General features: G+C 43.1%; 1 protein-coding gene across 2 annotated transcripts in view; it reads left to right on the plus strand.

Annotated features, from left to right (window-relative positions):
- Positions 1 to 26,477, plus strand: part of RAI14 (retinoic acid induced 14) — a 277,999-nt gene that overhangs the window by 203,804 nt on the left and 47,718 nt on the right. The window contains exons 8-11 of one of the 2 annotated variants that reach the window (XM_073620881.1): positions 8,130 to 8,236; positions 17,944 to 18,122; positions 20,482 to 20,510; positions 24,465 to 24,554. In XM_073620881.1, the coding sequence (XP_073476982.1) occupies positions 8,130 to 8,236; positions 17,944 to 18,122; positions 20,482 to 20,510; positions 24,465 to 24,554 (405 nt within the window). The remainder of the gene's footprint in view (positions 1 to 8,129; positions 8,237 to 17,943; positions 18,123 to 20,481; positions 20,511 to 24,464; positions 24,555 to 26,477) is intronic. The other variant, XM_073620891.1, reaches the window with a different exon arrangement.

Consider the following 26,477-nt stretch of genomic DNA (forward strand, 5'->3'; position numbering starts at 1 on the left):
TGAGCCGCCAGAATGACTCCCCATAATGGGCGGCTCCCGGCGGTGCGGCCACCGCTACTGCGCATGCGTTCTTATCGGCACTTTTTTTTTTCTTCTGGCAATATGCCAAAAACACCATTTTCGGACGATATGTTTCAGCCAGCCGAAATTTGGGTGCATCCCTAGTTTGTGGGGACTCTAACTTTCCTACAAACTAAATAATAAACACTGATTTGGGTTATTTTCACCAAAGGAATGTAGCAGAATACAACTTGGCCTAAAATTATGAAGAAAGATCATTTTTTTGCAATCGTCAATGTAATCATCACGAGGTTAAAAGTGGGGATTCCCTTTTAAATAACCATGCAGCACTCAAAACACTTACTGTATGCATGTAACTTAAATGACAGTACCTTGATAGAGGAGCAGTCGGTGATTTAGTTACATTTCCATTGGTTAACATCCTAAGCGTGGGAACATACAGTAATGCTGCGTACACACGACCGGTCTTTCCGTCGGAATAAACGCTGAAGGTTTTTCCGACGGAGTTCCGCTGAAACTGTCTTGCCTACACATGGTCACACCAAAGACCGATCGTCTAGAACACGGTGACGTACAACACGTACGACGGGACTAGAAAACAGAAGTTCAGTAGCCAGTAGCCAATAGCTTCCGTCTCGTACTTGCTTCAGAGCATGCGTCGTTTTTGGTATGTCGGAACAGCATACAGACGAGCGGTTTTCCCGAAATTGGTTCGGAAATATTTAGAACATGTTCTATTTCTAGGTCCGTTAGAATTTTCGAAAAAAAAAAAAAGTCGGATGAGGCATACACACAATCGGAATGTCCGATGAAAAGATTCCGTCGGACTTTTCCTGCAGGAAAGTCCGACCGTGTGTACGCGGCATCATTTTTATAATCTATGGGCTGCTTAAAGCCTAAACATGAAAGTTCTGTCAATCGAAAAATATCTCATTCGATTGTGCCATCAATAATTAGATGATTGATGTACAGCATGTTGGATCAGGGCACTTTCAATTGCGGCACGAAAATTGTGTGTCGCAATTGGCACACTAATGATGTGGAAAACTAACAATACAACGATCGACCCGCATTTTGTTTGCTTTTTGACTCGTCTGTGGTCTGCTTTAGGCACCAAGGATTGTAATCTTTGATAAGGACGGTATCATGCTCAAGTACAGTAAAACCTTGGATTACGAGCATAATTCATTCCGGAAACATGCTTGTAATCCAAAGCACTTGTATTTCAAAGCAAATTTCCCCGTAAGAAATAATGGAAACTCAAATGATTTGTTCCACAACCATTTATTCATAGGTCCTTCAGTTTATAGTCCATATAAAAAGATTATAGCAATGTGACCAGGTTGTGTAACCATAAAATGTCCATCCATAAATGGAAGCCTCCACAAGGGGATTAGAAGCAAAATCCATCAGGAGCTACAGAGTATAAAAGAGAAGAGAGGCGCCTCTAAGTGTAGCAATATGGTTACATTTAATGAAGGTACAACATTTAGCAACTCACATGGTTGATGATTAAAAGAGGCACATGTAAGTATGCAGAATCCGGGGTAAAGCTGTCCACATAGACCGTCCTCCAGACCGCCGGTGTCCTGTCGAAAAATGTCCCCCATCGATAGTGTCCGCTCTATACTGCGCAGTATATCAAGTCAGAATTTATGAAAAAATGTTGCTTGTCTTGCAAAACGCTCTCAAACCAAGGTTTTACTGTATTTGATTTTAACATTTAACAATACAAGTACAGCAATGAAAGTCGGGTTTTTACTGTCCTAAAGAGTTGGAATTTTCTATACAAGTAAGCAGGATGAGGCCGATCGTTTCTGTTTTTCTGATGCAGTGACTGGTTGAGGCCGGCATACAGCAGTCCCTTCTGACCGTACACTTGAGAGTGTCATCGATCGTCATGCGCGGGGTTCACGTTACATCTTTTTCCCTACGCTCCGGGTATTATATAATACGGCCGATCGCTGTATACAATGGGATTAGCTATTTCGTAATGGAATTAGCAAAGAGTTCTGAAAGAAATGTTGGAGCGTGTGCGCTGGAGATTATCGCACGTGACCCGCACTTCTGTCTTTGCCAAACCGGTTTCCAAACTAACTTAAGCCGGCTTTAAGGCCTCGTACACGCTGGACGTTTTTTGACATTTTTACAGCAGCTGTTTTTGGCTGTAGACAGTTTTTTTTTCTACAGTCATTAAACTCTCCATCATGTTATCCTAGGTGTTCATGTACACATAGGCTGTTATCAGCAGTGGCGTTTTTGAGCAGTAAAAAAAAAAAAACAAAACTAGTGGGTTCTGAGAGACGTTGATAAACGCTGAAAAACGTCACTCACCAGCATTTTTTAACATTTTTGATCCATTGAAAAAAAAAATTTCTTTAAATGAAAAAAAAAAATCGCTAAATTGCTAATGCGGAAAAAATGCTAAAAAACGCTATTGCAAAAACATTGAAAAACTCACTGTAAAGCTACTGGGATTTTTATAATGTTATTTTAACGTCCAGTGTGAATGAGGCCTATGTTAAAGTGGAATATTTCTACCGTCTATTCTGCCCTAAATCTGCAGGAACATCTTTAAATACTGGATTGCATTTAATGCATCCTTACTTTTGTGACATATACGTATTTGCTTTGCATTCTTCATTGCTTTCCATTATTCCATGATTCCAGCACCAAGTACTTTGCCCTATTCTGTGGTCACCATGAGTGATCTGTATACATCTGTAAAGTAATAAGATGGTCTTTGGGATCCCCTATCCTGATTTAAAACAACAGTCTTGCGATGTGCAATTCACAGCAGCCTCAGGACATCAGCCGTGCATGTAGGGAAGTTGCAGGACAAACTCTTAGGCCACGTTTCCACTATTGCGTCCCCAAAGTCGCGCGATTTACACTGCGACTTTGCTATGCGATTTGTGTTGCGATGTCCTGCGACCGATGAAAGCCAGAAGTCGCACCGAAGTAGGAACAAAGTAGTGCAAGAACCTTTTTTGGAGTCGCACCAATTAGAACGGGGGCCATTGAAATACATGGGTTTTGACTTGTCATGCGACTTCACATGTGTCAAGTCGCACAACAACTCACAGTAGTGGAAACAGAGCCTTATGGCAGCTGAAGCATAGAAAGTTGAATGGTATGCCAGCAACTTTGTAGCAGCTACAGATCTTTTTTAGGGCCCATTTAGAACTATGTGTGTGCCTAGAGTTACACTATATTACCAAAAGTATTGGGACGCCTGCCTTTACACGCACATGAGCTTTAAAGAGGAACTGCAGTCTGCTCACATCATTTGTAATAAAAATATCTTTGCCATTCTGAAGCTTCCCTCCAACCACTTTGCATATTATTTTATATATAATGTGATTCTGTACTTTCCAAATATGCTGCAGAAATCTCCCTCCACTGAGTCTGGCTGCAGCCATTTTAATGGTGGGCAGCTGAGGCTGCTGCCTGTTCACTTCCTGGATTTACACAGAGGCACACCTCCAGCTCTGCAGCTCTCATTGGCCTTCTTATGACTTATCCCCCCTCCCTTCCTGGCATACTATCAGTATATGTAAAGCGCTGCGTAAATTGACGGCGCTATATAAGTACCTGAAATAAATAAAATAACGTGTCTAAATGCGCATTAATGGTAGGTGCGTTTAGCGCTTAAGTGTTTTTTTTATTTCAATGGCCAGAATAAATAATATGCTGGACAATGAAATTAACAAATTTCCAAGCGCTTGACGTGCCTAATCAAATCACATTTGAAAAAAAACAGCTTAGGAGTGTTTTTGCAACTGCTTTTTAGAGCCCCAGTGTGCATGAAGCCTAATGCCGCGTACACACGGTCGGACTTTTCGTCTACAAAAGTCCGACGGACAAAATACGGCTGACAATCCGATCGTGTGTGGGCTTCCCCGGACTTTCAGCGGACTTTTCCAGCCGCAAATCTGACGGACTTTAGATTTGAAATCTTTACGCGCAACTACGCCAGACCCAGAAATCCGCTCGTCTGTATGTTAGTCCGACGGACAAAAACCCACGCTAGGGCAGCTATTGGCTACTGGCTATCAACTTCCTTATTTTAGTCCGGTGTACGTCATCACGTACGAATCCGTCGGACTTTTGTGTGATTGTGTGTAGGCAAGTCCGTTCGTTAGAAAGTCTGCTGCAAGTCCGCCAAAAGTCCGTTGAAAGTCTGTCGGACGGGCTGTCGGACTTTTGTAGCTGAAAAGTCCAACCGTGTGTACGCGGCATAATGCCCCATACACACGATCAGAAATTCTGCCAGCAAAAGTCCGATGTGAGCTTTTAGTCAGAAATTCCGACTTTTGCTGGCAGAACTCCAGCCAGCAAAAGATTGAGAGCATGTTCTCTATTTTTCGGTCGGAAAAAGTTCCTATCCGAAAATGCATTTGTCTGTTTGCAATTCGGATGCGCAAAAATCCACGCATGCTCAGAAACAATTTGACGCATGCTCGGAAGCATTGAACTTCATTTTCTCGGCTCGTCGTAGTGTTGTACGTCACCGCGTTCTTGGCGGTCGAAAGCTCAGAGAACTTTTGCATGACCGTGTGTGTGCAAGGCAAGCTTGAGCGGAATTCCGTCGGAAAAAAACATCCAAGTTTTTTCTGATGGAAATTCCGCTCGTGTGTATGGGGCATAAGCCCCCACTTACACGAAATCTGACTTTAAAATCGTGCAACTTCACTTGAAATCACACGATTTCAAAGCCGCATGTCTGTGCAACTTCAGGTAAGACTTGGGTGACATCTGTGCGATTTCATGCACAGTTGCAAATGAAATCGCACCTGAATTCGTCAGGAACGACTTTTTCAAATCGTTGTGACGCCGCAAAGTCGGCATCGCCCCGATTTGAACAGTTCCATTGCTGACCATAGGGTGCGACTTGTCATGCGATTTGAACCTGTCAAATCACATGACGAGTCGAACCGGTGTGACCGGGGGCTAAATGTCAAGCTAGTTTGCATTAGGTTGTCTTCAAAAGGGCAACACTGAAAAGTAAAAGTGGGTTTTCACTAAATTTAAAATACATAATAAGATGTCATTGTATACAGAAAGACAATTGGGACGTTGGACACAGCCATGTACAAAGGGAACTCCTAGAAATTAGAGACATCTGCTCACCCTTTGGCAGCCCTTGGTGGCTTCTTTTACGTATTTGGTTTGTCAGCTGAGTCCTTCCCTAATTAGATAAGAATCCTGGAATCTCAGCCTGGCCGCCCCTCCAGGATTATCTGCTCCTCTATCTCCTTTCCTGTCCTCTTATCCTCCTCTTTGTGCTGAGTGATATTACTTATCCGACTCATCTGGATAATGACTTCTTCTCCATCAGTGCCGGACGTACTCTCTTCATGGTGTCATTTTGGGATTCCATTAAATATAGGCTTTTAGTGAAGATTACAATGTACACTCTACCTAATAACTAATATGCATAAACCACCCGTGAAGTCAAAGAGAGTTTACACCAGCCTTATGTCTAGTACACGCGATCAGAAAATCATGCAAGCAATCGCCCAATAATCTGATCGTTAGTACACAGTTTTCGAGAGCCGATCACGAAAGTTCATTTAAAATTATTTGAAGGGACAAACACAAACATTTTCTTGTAGGATACCAGAACGTACGATTTTCGTTTAACCACTTGACGGCCACGCTATAGCCGAAAGACGGCTACAGCGCGGACCTCAAATGCCAGGAGGACGTCCATGGTCGTTCTTGCGCCGCTCCGCGGCACGCTCTGTGTTCGCTGAGTTCTTCAGACTCGGCTGATCTCAGAACAGGGTAAAGGGCCAATCACAGCAGGCCCTTTACCACGTGTTCAGCTGTCAGCCAATGACAGCTGATCATGGAAGTAAACAGAAACCTGTTACCAGCTTTTTTTTTTTCTTTCAAGCTGTTAGTGTAAGGAAAAGAATAAAGCTGGTAACCGCCTTCTGATAGAAGGACATAGGTCCCCTGAGTGCTAACCAGTGCTGCAAATCCGTGCCCACCAGTGCCATCTATTGGTGCCCATCAGTGCTGCCAATCAGTGCTCACCAGTGCTGCCTATTAGTGCCGCCTTATCAGTGCCACCTATCAGTGCCCACCAGTGCTGCCTCCACAGTACCATCAGTGCCGCATCATCAGTGCCCATCAGTGCCGCATCATCAGTGCCCATCAGTGCCGCATCATCAGTGCCCATCAGTGCTTCCCGATCGGTGCCCACCAGTGCTGCCTCCTCAGTATCATCAGTGCCGCCTGTCGGTGCCCATCAGTGCTGCATCATCAGTGCCCGTCAGCGCAGCCTATCAGTGCCCATTAGTGAAGGAGAAAAATTACCCGTTTGGAAAATTTTATAACAAAATATGAAAAACTTTTTTTCTTTTTTTTCTCAAAAATTTCAGTAATTTTTTGTTTGTTTAGCAAACAATAAAAAAAGCAGTGGTGATTGAATACCACAAAAAAAAGCTCTATTTATGTGAAAAAAAATTATAAAAAAAGTCATATGGGTACAGTGTAGCATGACTGCGCAATTGTCATTCAAAGTGTGACAGCGCTGAAAACTGAAAATTGGTCTGGGCAGGAAGGGGGTTTTAGTGCCCGGTAAGCAAGTGGTTAATCAGTACAGTATTCATCTGAAATGAAAGAATACATTACAAAACAACACATTACAAGCAGTCCCCGAGTTAAGAACATCTGACTTGCGAACGACTCCTACTTACGAACGGGAGGCGGCACATCGGAAAACGGCGTCTGCACATGCGCGGCTACTTGACAGAAAATCGGAAAACGACGTCTCTGCTGTTCTGCGCATGCGCTTCCAACTTATATTCGAACAAACCGGCTGTCCCTAACCCGTTGGTAACTCGGGGACTGCCTGTACATTACTTCTGAAGTTGTATTCTGTTGTACAAGAGTTTTTGTAACTTTAGTAACCTATTGGTTCTCGTAATAAGACTAGCATGCATAAAAAAACGGACGATCATTTGTCCGATATTTTCATTGTGTCTACTTAAGGAGAACACACCATTCTGTAGGCTTTGCAGCATTGTAGGTGATCAGAATATCAAAAGGATATTTTAAGTGTGTAAAAAAGAAAAAAACACGCTTATTACGTAAAACTGACCAAATAATCCACCAATTATTCAAGCAGCAACTCTCCTGTGAGATATAAACACAGTCCCATAATAATCAAAAACAACTCGTCGTGCTGAATGAGTATTATTTACACCCATAAATAACAAACAGAAAGTGACATTCAATAAATAAAATCCAAAATGGTGGAATCATTTCTGAGGTGAGAATATTCTTGTTGTTGCATCTGCAAAATCACCACCATCCGTCACCCGATTCAGACAGAAGGCTCACTTAGCAGCTCACATAGACCTCTTATCATGGATGGTCAATCTTGGCTACACACCCAGCCAGGGCCTTGTCATGACCTCTGAAGCTTCAAACCATACATGAAGAGCATCCAGATGATGTTTGCATAAATCATTCCCCAAAAATACAAAAATCTTCACATAGTGTAAAATCTTAAAGGATTATTATTTTAAGTGTGTGCTTGTCACTAGTTATGGGATTGGGGTTCTTCCTAAAAACGAAACAAGTGTGTAGACCAGGGATATGCAATTAGCGGACCTCCAGGTGTTGCAGAACTACAAGTACCATGAGGCATTGCAAGACTGACAGCCACAAGCATGACACCCAGGGGCAGAGGCATGATGGGACTTGTAGTTTTGCAACAGCTGGAGGTCCGCTAATTGCATGTCCATTGAAGTGTTTAGAACCGCAACTGCATACCAAATGCTTGCAATGTGGCTGTGGAGTGGTATTTTAATGTAAATGCCTCTTGGTATCAGAAAAAACAGGCATTTAAGAAATTGTAGTATTGCCTCCTGAATACCTGCTATCCACCAGAAAGGATCGCTTTTCAGAGAGGCAGTAAAGTATTCCACCTGTGTGAAAGGCGCCTTACTGGCAGGATAACCAGATGAAAATAAAGGGGAAAAAATAAATAAGAAAACAAATGCAGCCACCACCTCTAAGGACTGGTAGACTGAAGTATATGACATATTGGTCTTGGGTTCACATAAACGTTCATCTTCTATGTTTTACAGGATGGGAACACTCCTCTTCTTATCTCAGTGCTGTACGGCCACCTAGAAGCCTGCAAGTGTCTCTTGGATCAGAAAGCTGATGTGAACATCACAGACAAGAATGGAAAGTACGTATTTCATCTTTCTATGTGTTGGTAAGAATATCCTATATCAGTGGTCTCCAAACTGTGGCCCAGGGGCATAATTCGGCACTTTGCTTGGTTTTATCCAACCCTTATGGCACTATCCCCCCCCCCCCCCCCCCCACTGTCAGCAACTGCGGGGCTTAGTTTCTGCCATTGACACTGACAACACAGCACTATTCCTCCCACTGACACCAATAATAGTGCACTATTCCCCCCCTATTCCCCCCCTGACACCAATGATGGGTCACTATTCCTCCCACTGACACCAATAATACAGCACTATTTTTCCCACTGACACCAATGATGGAACACTATGCCTCCCAATGATGGGACACTATTCCTCCCACTTATATCAATAATGGGGCACTATTCCTCCCACTGACACCATTGATGGGTCACTATTCCTCCCACTGACACCAATGATAGGGCATTAGTCCTCCCACTGACACCAATGATGGGGCACTATTCCTCCCACTGACACCAATGATGGGGCACTATTCCTCCCACTTATACCAATAATGGGGCACTATTCCTCCCACTGACACTATTGATGGGTCACTATTCCTCCCACTGACACCAAGGATGGGGCACTATTCCTCCCACTGATACCAATGATGGGGCACTATTCCTCCCACTGATAGCAATGATGGGGCACTATTCCTCCCACTGACACCAGTGATGGGACACTATTCCTCCCACTGACACCAATGATGGGGCACTTAGCCTCCCACTGACACAGACGATGGGACACTATTCCTCCGAATGATGGGGCGCTATTCCTCCCACTGATACCAATGATGGGACACTATTCCTCTCACTTATGCCATTAATGGGGCACTATTCCTTCCACTGACACCAATGATGGGTCACCATTCCTCTCACTGACACCAAGGATGGGACACTATTCCTTCCACTGACACCAATGATGGGACACTATTCCTCCCACTGACACTAATGATGGGACACTATTCCCCCCACTGACACCAATGATGGGACACTATTCCTTCCACTGACACCAATGATGGGACACTATTCCTCCCACTGACACCAATGATGGGACACTATTCCTTCCACTGACACCAATGATGGGACACTATTCCTTCCACTGAAACCAATGATGGGACACTATTCCTTCCACTGACACCAATGATGGGACACTATTCCTCCCACTGACACCAATGATGGGACACTATTCCTCCCACTAATGCTAAAGAGGGCACACCGTTTACTTCCAGTGACACCAGGACATTTTCTACTCCCGCTGCCATAGTCTGGCCCCCCTTAAGTCTGAAGGACAGTAAACTGTACCTTTGTATAGAAAGTTTGGAGACCCCCATCCTATATTATGTATTGACTATACAGTACAGTCTGTAGCAGGGAAAAGAGATTCTTGCCTGGCCTTAAAATGTAAATCTTCCAATGGGGACAGCCGTTTTGGTGGCACTAAGAGGGAGACTTCCCTTCACTTTGTAGACTTCCTATTGCATCTCCTGGACAGGAAGTGAAGGGAAAACTCCCCAATTGGATACAGAGAACAAAACATAAATGAAATGATAGGGGTTTAACCATTTTCTACTCTATCAAAACTAAAAAAAAAAATCGGGCTGAATATACACTTTAAATGCTCTGAGATGAAATATTATATTCCAGTAAAAATGTAACATTTCCAAGGGGGTGAGCACATTTTACAGAAAAAAGATCTGTTAATTCAAATAAGAATAAATATAAAAACACACACGATCGGACTTTCCGATAGGAAATGTTCGATAACAGGCTGTTGGCGGTAAATCCGACCGTGTGTATGCTCCATCGGACAATTGTTGTCGGATTTTCCGCCAACAAATGTTGGATGGCAGGTTTTAAAATTTTCCGCCAACAAATGTCTGTTGTCGGACTTTCCGATCGTGTGTACAAAAGTCCAAAGTACAAACACGCATGCTCGGAAGCAAGGATGAGCCAGAAGCGGTCGGTCTTGTAAACCAGCGTTTGTAATGGAGAATTAACATTCGTGACGTGGCAAATTATGAAATCTCCAAATGCAGCGCACAATTCTCTTCTTCTTTAATGGGATGATAATAAAGCTGCTTTGCTGGTGATACTGATGGAGTTATTGCAAATTAATTTCCATAGTTTTTTTTTTTCTAGTGATATCAAGAATAATATTATTATGCTTGTTATTTTTTATTTATTTGGGCAAGTTGGCACAACACCATTATCCCGTAGTTTTTAAGATCAAAGATACAACTATGTTGGTGTCCCTTGTTAATTTTACATTGTATTTTTTAAAATGTAACTGCCTACTCCCAAAATGTCATTTGAAGTAAAACACATAGCCAAGTATTATTATACACAATTTTTTTATTGTGCGTTAAAAAAAGAAAACAAATAAAATTTGACATGTTATCTGCCAATGGAACTTAACGAAAAAGTGCATTCTATGCATCCAAAAATATAGAAAATTTACCAAATCAAATCATTATTATTCAACCAAAAAAATAATGTCAAAGCAATAACTCCAAGGCCAATAATAAATAACACATTATCTCCTCCGATTCCGCAACATGGCTGGTTGACGAATGGCCGTTCAGAAACAAACTGAAAAGCGCAAAATGAAAAGCGCGAACTGAAAAGCGCGAATCAACACTCACCAAACTTCTACTAACACGAAATTAGCAGAAGGAGCCCAAAGGGTGGCGCTAAAGAGCTGAAAAACCACGTACGTCACTACGTTCGTATTTATTGGCCAACAATTGTGTGGCCGTGTGTATGCAAGACAAGTTTGGGCCAACGCCCTTCGGACAAAATTAAGGATACAAAAAATCTGCTCCAGTCATTACAGGAGATAACACTAACAGGACAGGAGGAAGTGTATTTGGTAACAGCTGACGTGACAAGTCTGTACACAATTATTCAACACGAGGGTGCCCTCTTGGCTCTGAATTGGGCCCTTAGTAAGAGGGATGATCTTCCACACTCCCAAAAAGTTTTTCTGAGAAATGCGTTGGACTTTTGTTTAAGTCACAACTATTTTTGGTTCGATAGTAAGTTCTATACCCAGAAAAGAGGTGTGGCTATGGGTGCAAAATTTGCGCCCAGTCTTGCCAACCTCTTTATGGGGGAGTGGGAGGACAAAACCGTCTTTCATAATAGAAGGAGTCAACTCCTCTTCTACAGACGGTATATCGATGACCCCCTACTGATATGGTCTGGCCCTGAACCTTCATTATGTGCGTTTTTGGATTATCTGAACAAGAATGTAAACATGCTGACCCCCCCCCCCCCGCCAAACAAAAAAACACCAGCCACCACTAATAGCTAATAGTTTTGCTTGAATGACAAATCTGCAGGGGCTGCTGACATCACATCCGACACCCAGCAGCTGTATCAGAGCTGTTGGGTGTATACAATGGAGGGCTTTTACAGGTAAATAACATACATAAAATACATGAAACGCACAAATAAGATTGTTGTTGAAATGAACGGTCTAGTGACAGGGCCTCTTTAAATAGACTATAAATTCCCAATAAATGTGTAGCCACACCTCCCAACATTTTGAGATGGGAATGAGGGACACCTACTAACAAATGTATGTAGGCATAGGACACGCCCTCTGCCACACCCCCTTAAAGGAGAATTAACCAAAAGAAAAGGTTAATTAAATCCACAAGTGCTTTTTTTTACCACTACTATTCCTTTATATTGGCTTTTAAAATGAACAAATGCAGCAATTTAGAATTTGGATGAAAGGTTTAGCACTGGGAAACACTTTTTGAAAGATAAAAAGTACATTTTATATATACAACTATATAGATGAGACCAAAATGAGGGACAAATGAGGAGGAAAGAGGGACATTGCTCCAAATCAGGGACAGTTGGGAGCTATGGTGTAGGCCAGGGATATGCAATTAGCAGACCTCCAGCTGTTGCAAAACTACAAGTCCCATCATGCCTCTACCTCTGGGTATCATGCTTGTGGCTGTCAGTCTTGCTATGCCTCATGGGACTTGTAGTTCTTCAACAGCTGGAGGTCCGCTAATTGCATATCCCTGGTGTAGGCGATGAGTTTACTTTCGGACTTTTTGGTTCAGGTTACATAACGATCCCTATACTGGCGCTCCCAGCGATTGTATGGATCACATGTCCTCTCATCTTCCTGATAAGGGTCAGATAATGAGCAGTCACTGTTTACAGATACACATTGTCTCATGGGTGAAGAATTCCATCGCACAGCTTGAGGTATGTTTTCAGAAAGGATTGTCTTGGAGTTGGGCAGTCTGCACTTTATTTTGGAAGGATTAATGGCTGTTTAAAATAGATGACTTATTGTGAAGTCTCATATATCTTCCTCGCTGATGAAAGGTTGAATTTTTGCATTCTTGATCCGTGAGTAAACGCTCGCCAAAGAATGTGAACGTGTTCCTGCTGAAAATTCTCATTTAAAAATAGAAAATGGCATTGGCAGGCGAGAAGGCATATACGGATAAAAATAGGAAAATAAGGATGTGGATTTGTGAGATAAAAACATTCATTAATGCGCAACATAGGAATGTACAGGATCACTTACATACACATAAATTCCAGCTCCCCTATGTACCATTATTGTACCCCATGTTGCAGCAAAATAAAAGCTTTCTGTTATTTTTAGAACAAGTCCTTACCTTAACCCTGGTGTGGTCCATAGAAAAGTTCATGACTTCCTGCTATATAGATTTGGGTAATGAAAACTGTTAAGATACAGGAAGGAGTTCACCAACTAACCTCATTAGCAAACACAACTTACACCCATCAACTATGCATCCCCGGCATCCCTTTAGGCATGCTTTTGCCTGGCATGTCAATGTAGGCTGCCACAGCTGCTTTGTTTGCAAGACATCCTTCCAGGCAAGAATTTGCCCGACTTGTCAGTGTAGGCTGCCAGAGCTGCTGTGTTTGCATGGCATCCCCGGCATCCCTCCAGACATTCATTTACCTGGCTTGTCAATGTAAGCTGTCACAGCTGCTATGTTTGCACGGCATCCCCGGTGTCCCTCCAGAAGGGCCCAGACCACATGCTAAACTCTGAGGCCTTGGGTTGGTCACCCCTGATGTAGTACAAGGGCTTGCCTGATTTGGATACAGAGTGAATGGATAGATAAGTGGGTCCTCCTACTCCATAGTTTTGGTAAATCTAAAGAAAATTGTACAGAGATTGTACAATCAGATTGTATTGATTACTGCGCAAATCTGGAAGAAATACACAAAGCACGCCATCTAAAAGTCTGTAAATGCCATGTCCTTGTAGAGGCCCATGGAGTTTTGGGAGCTGCTGCCAATCAGCTGCCTTAGAGGTGGGGCAGGGGAGTGGCTTCAAGCCAAGGAGGGGATCATGCTCTGCTTCAGTATGTCACAGTACATGTTGGTATTCACGGTTCCCTCAATGAACTGTCGTTCCCCAGTGCCAGCAGTCAAGGTCCATCAAGACATGGATGAGCGAGTTTGGGGTGGGGGAACTTGACTGACCTGCACAGAGTCCTGACCTCAACCCGATAGGGGTCAGGACTCTGTCTGCAAGCCAAGCCTTCTCGTACATATCAGTGCCTGACCTCACAAATGCGCTTCTGGAAGAATGGTCAAACATTCCCATAGACACACTCCTAAACCTTGTGGACAGCCTTCCCAGAAGAGTTGAAGCTGTTATAGCTGCAAAGGGTGGGCCAACTCGATATTGAACCCTACGGACTAAGACTGGGATGCCATTAAAGTTCATGTGCGTGTAAAGGCAGGCGTCCCAATACTTTGGTAATATAGTGTATGTGACAATAATAGTAGTTGCAAGTATCTCTAGCTGAAGACTGTAAAGAGAACGAGTCTAAAAAAACTCTAAATCTCCACTGTTGTAACAATAGTTCAGCATTACCTTTCAGGAATAGGTATGTGTGCTGCTACTCACTTGTATTCTTTCCCCGTCAATGCAGAAATGTTAGCCCAGACAGAACTTTAGGCTCAGTTCACACTGCCATGACCTGAAAGTCTAATGCCCCGTACACACGATCGGACATTGATCAGACATTCCAACCACAAAATCCGTCTGATTTTTTCTGACGGATCTTGTGCCAGACTTGTCTTGCATACACACGGTCGCACAAAGTTGTTGGAAAATCCAAACGCTCTGAACGCGGTGATGTAAAACACGTACGTCGGGACTATAAACGGGGCAGTAGCCAATAGCTTTCGTCTCTTAATTGATTCTGAGCATGCGTGGCACTTTGTGCGTCAGATTTGTTTAAACACGATCAGAATTTAAGCGATCGGATTTTGGTGTCGGAAGATTTTATATCCTGCTCTCAAACTTTGTGTGTCGGAAATTCCGCACGGAAAAAGTCAGATGGAGCCCACACACGATCTGAATTTCCGACAACACAATCCGATCGCACTTTTTCCGTCGGATAATCCGACCGTGTGTACAGGACATTACAGTGCGACTTTGCCAGGCAACTTCAGTGTGACTTAAAGCAACTTTGAAGCAGTTTTGATACAACTTTGAAGCAACTTCAGGGAATGCCTGGGTAATCTTCCTGTAAAGTCGGATCCAAATCACATCAGTATAGATGAGGATCCGCCTTGGAGGCGCTTTCCATTAAAGTCTATGGGCACAAGTTGGATAGAAGTCGCCTTGAAATAGTACAGGAACCTTTTCTAAAGTCGGAGCGACTTCAGTAGCGCTAATTAAGACAGCTCTCATTGACTAACATGGGATTTCACATGTCACGTGACTTGGGGTCTCACAAGTCGGATCCCAAGTCACGGCAGTGTCAACCGATTGATTTTTGGACGGTTTCTGATGAATCGGCCATGAGTGACCCTGAAAGAATCCTCCCACCTTACATACTTTCATTACAAATTTGAAAGAGCAAGGCAGAAAATTTCTGGGCAAACACCGTTTGGGTATTCTGACAGCCGCCAGCACTGGCTGTCAGAATACATCAGCTGCCACTGCAGATTCGTCCATCTTTGCTGTGTAGCATAGATGGAGAAATTGTTTCCACTCCTGCTATTTGCACCACCAAACGCCTCTCTGATGCAGATAAATTCCCCCATATTAAAATGAGCTGATAATGTCCACCCTAAGATGTGACAAAGCACATGAGTTAAAAAAAATGGAACTTCCGCTTTAAGGGAAGGTGACCCCCTGACATGTCACATTTGGCATGTCATTTTTTTTTTGGAGGGGGGTACCCTCTTTGCAGAGGGTCCCAGCCCCCACTTCCTCCCGGCGCACTGTGGCACCGGAAGGGAGATCACCTCTCCCCCCTCCCTCTCGGCAATCATCTGGGACACGTCACAGGTCCCACGTGATTGCCGGGCCAGACATGGCGCGCGGCTCGCGCATATGCAGTGGGTGCCCACAGTGACAATGCTGGCGCCGCAGAGAGGAGGGGGAGACAAGCGGGGATTCGTAAGCCCGCATTGCTGGATCCTGGGACAGGTACTGAATATACTCGAGTATAAGTCGAGTTTTTCAGCACATTTTTTTGTGCTGAAAGTGCCCCCCTCGACTTATACTCGAGTCAAGCACTTTTCTGCAGCAAAAAAATTCATTTTCCGAACCAACTTTGGGGCCCCATGTCTCAGGGCCACTATATGCTAGGAACCCCAAATTTGGTGTGCAAACCCAGTGGAACTGGTACCACAACATATCCAAAGCTGGGGTTCCTAGCACTAAGTGGCCCCGAGATATGGGGCCCCAAAATTGGTTCGGAAAATGCCATTCTCTGCTGCAGAAAAGTGCTTGACATTTTCTGAACCGATTTTTGGGGCCTTGTATCTCAGGTATCTTGGTGCTAGAAACTCAGCTTTGGATATTTTATGGTGCTAGTTCCACTGAGTTTGCACACCAAATTTGGGGTTCCTAGCACTAAGTGGCCTCGAGATACGGGGCCCCAAAGTCGGTCAACTGTGTCCATCTGCAGCAATTCGGGACCATTTGGGTTCAGAGACCCCAAATTATGGCTGCAGTTAGGGGGTATCTAGGAACCCTTAACTACCGAGTTTGAAGTTTGGGGGACCTATGGCTGCAAATGGGCACAGTGAGGCTGCAAATGGGCACAGTGAGGCTGCAAATGGGCATTGTTGACCCTCTTTTCCACTTACAGTAGCTGTGCATTTCTCACCCTCGTCTTATACTCGGGTCACTAAGTTTTTCCCATTTTTTTGTGGTAAATTAGGGCCTCGACTTAAAAGTCAGCAGCTGCAGTATTTGTAGCTGCTGACTTTTAATTTTTTTTTAAGCAGAACTCCACTTTAAGGAATGACTGCTTCCATCGTGGGATAATCATACAGGTGTGTTCTCTGTATGACAGATCTATACCATCATTCAGTACATTTCAAAGTGTAAACCTGGAGAAGTAGTACCTCTAGTAATCTATGTACTGTATATGTCAGCACATACAGTAGACACGAATTGATGTAGCAGTAAAATAAAGACTAATCATTGCATTTATGCTTTCAGCACCACATTGTAGATCCTTACTTGATATATAACAATTTATATGACATGTAAGTGGTGTATGTTAAAAATTCAGGATGCACATAGATTGCAGATCTCATCTCAATAGAGAGGCATAGTGCCTGGACTGGATAATCCTAGAAAAATACTTATACACTTGTGTAAAGGGAATGCTGACCGATGAATCACTTCCTGTCTGCTAAAATCACCAGGACAGAAAACAAACTCTCTCACCCCCTTTCACACGGACGTTCCGATCGGGTCCACCTGTCAGTTTTTCTTAAGTCTGAACCTCTATTCTTCTCTATAGAACAGAGGGTGTAAACGGGCACGTGTCTGTTTGCACCCGCCTACATCCAATCCGATCTGCCAAAAACAGACTGATGAGGATACGTTCGCCATCGGATTGTATGACAGTTGGGTGTAAATGGACAGGTGGCCCGTTTACATCCGGCAGCCCATAAAGCAGAGTGGTCTGTGTCCGTGTTCGCTGTGCATGAGTGGACCAGACACGGACCTGTCATTCGCCTGCTCAGCAGGGATCAGCGGAGAGATCCCCTGCTGGGCAAACGGATCGCAGCCGCAGTCTGCCTTATGTGAAAGGGGCCTAATGGAGTCCTGGATAGCAGTAAAGCCCAGACAGGGGTTCTACTCCCATAGCTCCCAACTGTCCCTGATTTAGAGGGACTGTCCCTGATTTGGAGCAAACTCCGCCTGTCTCTCTTTTCTCCTTATTTGTCCCTCATTTTGGTCTGATCTGTATACAGTAGTTGTATATAAAATGCACTATTTGTCTTTCAAAAAGTGTTTCCAGTGCTAAACCTTTCATCCAATTTCTAAGAGGTTGCATTCATAAATTTCAAAAGCTAGTATAAAGGAATAGTAGTGGTAAAAAAAAAAAAGCACTCGTGGGTTTAACTAATCTTTTTTTTTTTGTGTGTGAATCTCCTTTAAGGGGCCGTGGCAGGGGCGTGTCCTATGCCTACATACTTTTGTTAATAGGCGTCCTTCATTCCCATCTCAAAAAGTTGGTAGGTATGTAAGTCCTCCCCACCAAAACTTTGGCTGGACATGCACTTTAAACATATTTTGATTTGCAACATTCTGTAGGATTTTGTCAGGACCCCTCCGGGGTTCACTAAGTGTAGTAATTACCGGAAGTTCTCAAACTGTTGGTCTGATGTTCTCATTGTTCCTCTGCCAGGTCTCCTTTGATGTTGGCGTGTGAAGGCGGACAGATGAATATGGCGGATCTTTTGGTGCATAGGGGAGCTAGCCTGACATTAACAGATGCCTTGGGCCACGATGTCATTCATTACGCCAAAATGTCGGGAAATCCTCACCTCCTCACTCTTCTCCTCTCCAAAATGAGCCACGAGACGGGTATGTGGAGTCGGGCACCATGTATGTGATAGATCTCTCACCATTTCTTTACAGCCCTCATCTTACTCAAAGCCTCTTTGCCCCAGAATGGTCATTTGATAATCCTGGAATTTCTCATGTATCTAGTAAACTCCGGACTTCCATTCCCTCTTCCCCTTTTCTCCCACCTACTTGAAATATTTGCTATTATTATTATACAGGATTTATATAGCGCCAACAGTTTTGGCGTTATAGTTTTTGCATAGCGCTTTACAACATGGGGGCAGATAGTACAGTTACAATACAAATCAGTACAGGAGGGATGAGAGGGCCCTGCTCGTTAGAGCTTACAATCTAGAAGATTAACTTGTTTCCTGCAAGGTCTACCACAGTGCAAGTCACATACACCCCAGAAAAGCAGCAGTGCATTGTGTTGTTTTTTTGTTTATTACATCAAACTCACTCGGGCTGTACATGGGTACTTTAGGAATCGAGATTAAAGAGACTCTGTCACCCCTTCCCTCTCTAGAGCAGAAGCCTCCAAACTTTCAAAACAAAAGTCATTTAAAGCTGAACTCCGGGCATTTTTTTTTCCTCTTGCAGTGGGGCTGTGTCCACACTGCACGGATCTTCCGATCCTCCCAATATAAGACCAATCCAGCCCCCCCCCCAATCCAGCAGTCCTAACCTAAAAATGGACTGTTCCTGACGTCCGCACACTCCATAAACAGAAACGGTCCACTATGGGACCCTGGGGGGGGGGGGGGTCTGGAGGATCGAAGGTTCAGATGAGTATAAACTTTGTGTTCACCCCTAGAAAAAATGAGCAGTTGACTCATGCAGTGCCGGCACAGCTCCATTGCATGGAGAAATTAAGATTTTGTCCGGAGATGGGCTTTAAACTTTAAGAGGACTGTACTGTGGCCAATGAGAGTAGGAAATGCCCCAGCGTCCGTGGGAGTAGACAGTGTTTGGACTTGGTGGTCAGCAAAAGATTAGATAATGTAGGAGGAGGAATAGTGGCTCATCATTGGTATTAGTTGAAGGAATAGTGCCCTATTGTTTGTGTCAGTAGGAGGAGTAGTGCCCGATTGTTTATATCAGTGGGAGGAATTATGGTTGCTGTCAGTGGAAAGAAACCGTGCCCCATTGTTGGAGTCATTGGGAGGAATAGTGCCCCATTGTTGGTGTCAGTGGAAAGAATAGTTGTCAGAAACCAAGAAATCAGGCCAAGACAGAAGTACAGTTAAATCACACTTGTATAATAATAAAAGTAAAAAGAACAAACGTAGTCAAAACATAGCCAAAGTTCAGTAACCGGAATGGATAGTCAGCCAAGCCACAAGTCAGAGGTCAATGTAGTAAAACAGCATGCAGGATCTGGAGCCAGAAGGGATGTCAGCAAAGCAAGTCTTGAACAGGATCACAGGAGATGTTTCTGTGATGTTGACCAAGGCGAAGGCAGAGATCCTCTGGACTGGATGGCTTAAGTAGGCAGGACTGACGAGCAGGATATCACCAACAGCTGAGTAAGGAGAGCTAGGAGCTGGCAATTAGCTGACATCTGAACGGCCAGCTCAGAAGGAAGAGCTGAGCTCAGCTCTGACAATAGTGCCCCATCATTGGTGTCAGTGGGAGGAATAGTGCCCCATCACTGGTGTCAGTGGAAGGAAAAATGGAAAAATGCCCCATTGTTGGTATCAGTGAGATGAATAGTTCCCCACTGTGGGTGTCAGTGAAAGGAATGGTGCCTCATTGTTGGTGTCAGTGGGTGGAATAGTGGCTTGTATCAATGGGAGTAATAGTGCCTCATTTCAGTGGTAGGAACAGTGCCCCAAGGGCTGAATAAGGCAAGGCAAGCAAAGGGCCATCGTTTGGAGACTGCTGCTCTAGAGCATTCTTTTTTTATTTTTTTTTTACTTTTTAGAGAAACATCTTTTATTACACCCTGTGTCATAATTACCAGATGTTTAAAGTTCTTGCAGGGACAGCCACTGGAAGATCAGTTAGTATTCACATACGCACAACCCCCAGAACTACATTTCCCCCAAAGCCCTTTCCCTACACAAAGTATGCGGCCAGGCTCTTGGCAGTCATGACAGAAAAATTGTTTTGATGGGAAAGTAACAAGTATATACAGTAAAGCAGGCAGGGCTGACGACATTGCTTAGGATTTCAGTGCAGCAAAGGAAGCATTGTCAGCCAACAGAAGGTTGGGATGTCACTGGATTTCATGCAGGATCAACAATCGTTTTTCTGTACTTGCAGGGATAAGACACAGGATAATGTACATGTATTGTAGAGATATACTTAAAATGTTTTTTTTTTTGCCCAGACATACCCTTTAATTAACTGAATTTCAACTTATTTCTCTACACAGGACTAAGAAGCCCAACCAAGCCATTGCAGGTACTTATCAATGATCCAAAAACATTTCTGCTCAAAACACCCCCTTTATGAGTTCAGCGCAGATTTTTTTTTTTTTTTTGGAGTAGGAAAGTATAAGCACCTCTATTAGGAGATCCATCCTCTTTGTTGTCCTTGTGACCTCTGACACACAAAGTAGAGTCTTCCAATGGAAATCTATTTAAAAGTAAAATAAAGTTATACTTTACGCCCAGGCCAATACCTCTTAAAGCTGCATTGAAGGTCGCTGTCTGTGCGTGTTCTGGGGCTCTTTGTTATTACTTTGGAAGGATCTCTGCTGCACATAATGACGAAAAGTTTTCAAACTTATTTACCAATGCAAAATACTGCAAATCATAGTGACCAATCGGAACAATTAATCTTGTACTATTCACAGTAAACTAAAATCTAATTTGCTGCTTTGGTTTTGTGCATTTAGCTCATCCTAACTGTTAGTCTACGAGTTTAAATTGTAAACAGTTTGTTGCTTGATTTTTATAGCTTTATTACCATTCTCCCATCTTTTGATTGTTGACTTTCTTCCCTTTACATCTAGAGAATGAGTGCATCTTGTAACAATCAAAATCACATAGGACCTTTAGATACTGGTCTGTGAGTGCCCACAGACCAGAAGTTTATCAGTGGCAGTTATTGCTATGGTAAAGAAAAAAGAAAACCGGCGCTATCAGCCTGAAATAAAGTGAAACTACAAAAATGATCTATAGAATGTATGTATCAAGTTGTTAGCTCAAACACTAAGGCCCCTTTCACTCGATAGGCTGACTCGGATCCGCCTGTCCATTTTTCAAGCAGATCCAAACAGGCCACCCATTGACTTGTATGGGCAGGCGGAGGTCAGCGGGGATGTGTCCACTGACACCTGCCTGCCATCTGATACGATAATATACGCTCAGAACAAGCGTATAGCGATACATTCGCCATTTGTCCAGCAGATCGGATGGGATTGGATAAAAACAGACAGGCGGATCCGTTTTCATCCGATCTCCTGTAGAGGACAGCGGGGCTCTGACAGGTCCGTCCCTGCACCGTGAGCGGAGTCGGACCTGTCATCCGCCTGCTCAGCGGAGATCAACGAAGCGATTCCCCCGCTGAGCTGGCAGAGTCCTCTGAGCGGATCCGCCCCCTGTGAAAAGGGGACTTACAGTGCTCCACCCAGTGCTATGTAACAAGAATTAGATAATATAGTCTAGCGCAACTTAACAGCAAATATATATACCATAAGGTGCAATAACTAAGTTAGTAAACATTTGCATATGCTATAAAGTGCAATAGTGTAATATAGTGCTAAGTTGTGAAGATCCCACAGCTCATTCAAAATTACATAATAGTCCAATATAATACAATCTACAAAGTAGCAATATAGATCAAGTTTAAAGAAACGCCCAAAAGTGTCTTCAAATATATTTCATCCTATTGTGTTCCTCCTTCACCAGGTGAATAACCTGCTCACCTCAAACATAAAAACGACTTTTATTCCCACATATAAAGACATGCACTGACTAAAAACAGAACTTGACAAAAGTGTTCGGTACCAATAGTCTAACGCTGTCAGAAACCATGAAATCAGAACGAGACAGAAGTACAGTTAAATCACACTTGTTTAATAATAAAAGTAAATAGAAAAAACATAGTCAAAACATGGCCAGAGTTCAGTAACCGGAACGGATAGTCAGACAAGCCAAACGTCAGGGAGTCGGAGGTGAGCGTAGTAAAACAGCAGGCAGGATCTGGAGCCAGAAGGGATGTAAGCCAAGCAAGTCTTTAAACAGGAATGCAGGAGAGCGTCTCTTTGATGTTGACTAAGGTGAAGGCAGAGATCCTCTGGGCTGGACGTCTTAAGTAGGCAGGACTGACGAGCAGGATATCATTAACAGCTGAGTGACTGTGGAGAGATAAGAGCTGGCAATTAGCCGTCAGCTGAGCGGCCAGCTCAGAGAAGGAAGGGCTGAGCCCAGCCGTGACAAACGCAGGCTCAACGCCCGGGTGAGTGCACGGCGTGACGTCACAGGCTCGGCTCCTCCTTAAACTCGTTGCACCCTTGTTATTGGGCTTCTTCAGTAGGCCTAAAGTTTTTTTTAAGAAGGAGAACACTATTGCCCTGTACACACGGTCGGACTTTGTTCGGACATTCCGACAACAAAATCCATGGATTTTTTCCGATGGATGTTGGCTCAAACTTGTCTTGCATACACACGGTCACACAAAGTTGTCGGAAAATCCAATCGTTTTAAACGCGGTGACGTAAAACATGTACGTCGGGACTATAAACGGGGCAGTGGCCAATAGCTTTCATCTCTTTATTTATTCTGAGCATGCGTGGCACTTTGTCCGTCGGATTTGTGTACACACGATCGGAATTTCCAACAACGGATTTTGTTGTCGGAAAATTTTATCTCCTGCTCTCCAACTTTGTGTGTCAGAAAATCCGATGGAAAATGTCCGATGGAGCCCACACACGGTCGGAATATCCGACAACACGCTCCGATCGGACATTTTCCATCGGAAAATCCGACCGTGTGTACGGGGCATTAGTCTGTGCCTCTTGTATCTTCCATAATGCCTGTGGGAGAAGTGTGACTCATGCTAGTGGAGCTGGAGGATAGAGCCATCGGGGGTGCAGTAAGAAGGATTAAAGAGCTGGTCTCTGCTGACTTGTACCTGGAACATAGTATAATGAAATATATTCAAAGACACTTTTGGGTGTTTCTTTTCACTTGATCTATATTGCTAAGGACTACTGGACTTTGTAGATCGTATTATATTGGACTATTATGTCATTTTGAATGAACTGTGGGATCTTCATAACAGCACTATATTGCACTATTGCACTTTGTTGTATGCAAATGTTTACTAACTTGGTTATTGCACCTTATGGTATATATAATAAAAAAAATGGAAATGTGTTCCTCTTATGGTACTTTAGAGGGAAAAGGCTACTCTGAAGTATTTGCTGGTGTAATTTTATTATGAAAAAGGTTGTAGATATGACAAATCTACAATGCACACAAGTAAGTATACATAGAAATACAGGATGCATAATACAACAAACAAACAATACAGTATATGGATTTCACAATCATTGGACTCCGTAACATATGGAACACACATACGGGGAGTACTATGGTACTATGGCAACAGTTGCGCTACACTATATTATCTAATTATAGTTATTGCTATAGCTTTGAAATACTTCATTCTGTCAAAAAGAAAAGGTGGCGTGAAACAGATATATACAGAAATCTCCAGGCTGATCATGTGACTTGCAGTGTCTTCTAGCTCTTTGGATCCTATCCCAGTACTGGGCAGTCCTCAATAATGCCAAAAAGTGATCTGATGTGATTATGTCAGCGCCACTCCCTACATCATTGTATGTGAATGTAAATTGCTATGCTGATGCCCCTCAGGGGCGGTCCATGACACCCTGCTCTTACAGTATATCCTCAGTCTTTTGGGTTGAATGATGTTGGATGTCATTTAGTCCAGAAAACTGAGGACATCTAGTGGTTGGAAAGCTTTACTGCAGGGGACAGCAGCAGAGAGGAGACAAGTATTGCTCCCACCTCCAAGGGAGCCGTAAAAAAAAAGAAAATAGCCCAGAGTTGGGTTTTATTCTATGATATATGAGTACAGTGTCTACAATTGGACACTGTATCTAAACTGCACCCTTCTGGACATTTCTGCATGTCGAGCGAAGATTATCAGAGTTGCATGCTTTCATTGCGGCAAGATACTCTTTTTTTTTTTTTTTTTTTTACTTTTGAGATGGACATAGAGTAGCTATACTTCTTCTGTTTGAGATTACTATTCCTTGTGATATCTTTACTCTGCACTAGCAATCAGTAGTATTTCTTGCCATAGTTCTAGAACTATATAGTCTTGCTCAGTTTCCACTAACCCAACTAACAGCTCACTTTTTCTGGCCTATGAAACTTTCAGCATGATCAAGCGAATAGATTAAGCTCAGAAAGAAGTGGAACTCCCAAAAAACGCAAGGCTCCGCCTCCTCCTCCTATCAGCCCTGTACAGGTAATACAAAATAATTAGCATCTTCTGTCATATGTTTCTTAAAAGATCGTTATGGAAATTTTTTCGATTTTCATGTGACTTAAGGCGGTATTAAACCAAAACCCAAAAATCTATTATATTGCAGTTTACCAATTTTTAGATGTGGTGGTTGCATTAGTTTTCTATTCTCTGTTTTTTTTTCCCCTCTGTTTTCACCTGGCAATCCGGCCAGTAATACACCTCCTGTATTAGTGGGACGTAACTCTGGAGGACTGAGTACAGGGGGCACAGCAGACGGCACCAATGTCTGTCTTGGGAGAGGGTAGTGTTAAATGTATTAGCAGATTAGCTACACTAACAAATTGAAGCCAAACTCCAGCTCACACTTCATAAAGGTTTTACATAAATGAATAAAAGCTGATCATTTTAACTACCTGCCGACCAGCCGGCGGCAGGTTGGCTCCCCTGCACGAATCGCCATAGTTGTACAGCGGACGCTTTAAGGGGTATAGGGGGCGCAACGTAAGATGCACGTGGCCAGCAGCTGCGATGTCCCCCAGCCACCCGCGATCGCTCCTCAGAGAGCCAAAATGGGGATCTGTGTATGTAAACAGACAGATCCCCGTTCTGACAGGGGAGGGGAGAGAGAGACAGAGACCTGCTGTTCCTAGTGATCAGGAACAGCGATCTCTCTCTACGTCCAGTTACTACACTACCCCCACAGTTAGAAACACCTCCCTAGGGAACACTTAACCCCTTACTCGCCCCCTAGTGTTAACTCATTCCCTGCCAGTGACATTTATACAGTAATCAGTGGCTATTTTTAGCTCTGATTGCTGTATAAATGTCACTGGTCCCAAAAAAGTGTCTGATCTGTCCGCCGCAATGTCGCAGTCCTGCTAAAAATCTCATTACTAGTAGAAAAAAAAATTAATACTAAAAATGCCATATATATATATATATATATATCCCCTATTTTGTAGATGCTATAACTTTTGCACAAACCAATCAATATACGCTTATTGCGATTTTTTTTTTACCAAAAATATGTAGAAGAATACATATTGGCCTAAACTGAGGAAAAAAAATTTATTTATTTTTTTTTTATATTGATTATAGCAAAAAGTAAAAAAATATTTGTTTGTTTTTTCAAAAGTGCCGCTTATCTTTTGTTTATAGCGCAAAAAATAAAAAACACAGAGGTGATCAAATACCACCAAAAGAAAGCTCTATTTGTGGGGAAAAAAAGACGTCAATTTTGTTCAGGTACAACATTGCGCGACCGAGCAATTGTCAGTTAAAACAACGCAGTGCCATATCGCAAAAATGGAGGCAAATCTTCCGGTCCTTAAGTGGTTAATCACCCTTGCCAGTGTTAAGTGGTTTGTCTCATCCATGTAAACTAATAAATTCTGCTGGAGAGCTGAAAAAGCTGTGCTTTTGAAAAACAAACTTTACCAGACAAAACAGAAGAAAGAAAACCTTAAAAAAAAAAAAGAAAATGAATGCAGCCACCACATCTAAGAATTGGTAAGCTGCAATATAATAAATGGTTGCTTCTGGGTTTAATACTGCTTTTAATATGTTCTGCAGTTTGCATCAAAAACATTTGTAATACTTACATGGACAATATACTGTAGGCATTTTCTAAAATACGACATAGGGTCTGTATTGTAGAGATTGTACATAAAAAGGTAGGCAGAGAACAAAGCACTAGTCACCAGTACTACCTGTAATTTCCCTTTGTGGACTGTATGGAAGTGACTTGTTATCTTGATAGAGGCAGAGCTTTGCTTCCTCATGTCAGAGCTGCCCCTCTGATGACTGGTGAGCTGATGACTGCCCCTCTGATGACTGGTGAGCTGATGACTGGTGATCTGATGAATGGTGATCTGATGACTGGTGATCTGATGAATGGTGATCTGATGACTGCCCCTCTGATGA

Source organism: Aquarana catesbeiana, linkage group LG01, assembly GCF_042186555.1.
Source record: "Aquarana catesbeiana isolate 2022-GZ linkage group LG01, ASM4218655v1, whole genome shotgun sequence".
In the NCBI taxonomy this organism is placed as follows: Eukaryota; Metazoa; Chordata; class Amphibia; order Anura; family Ranidae; genus Aquarana; species Aquarana catesbeiana.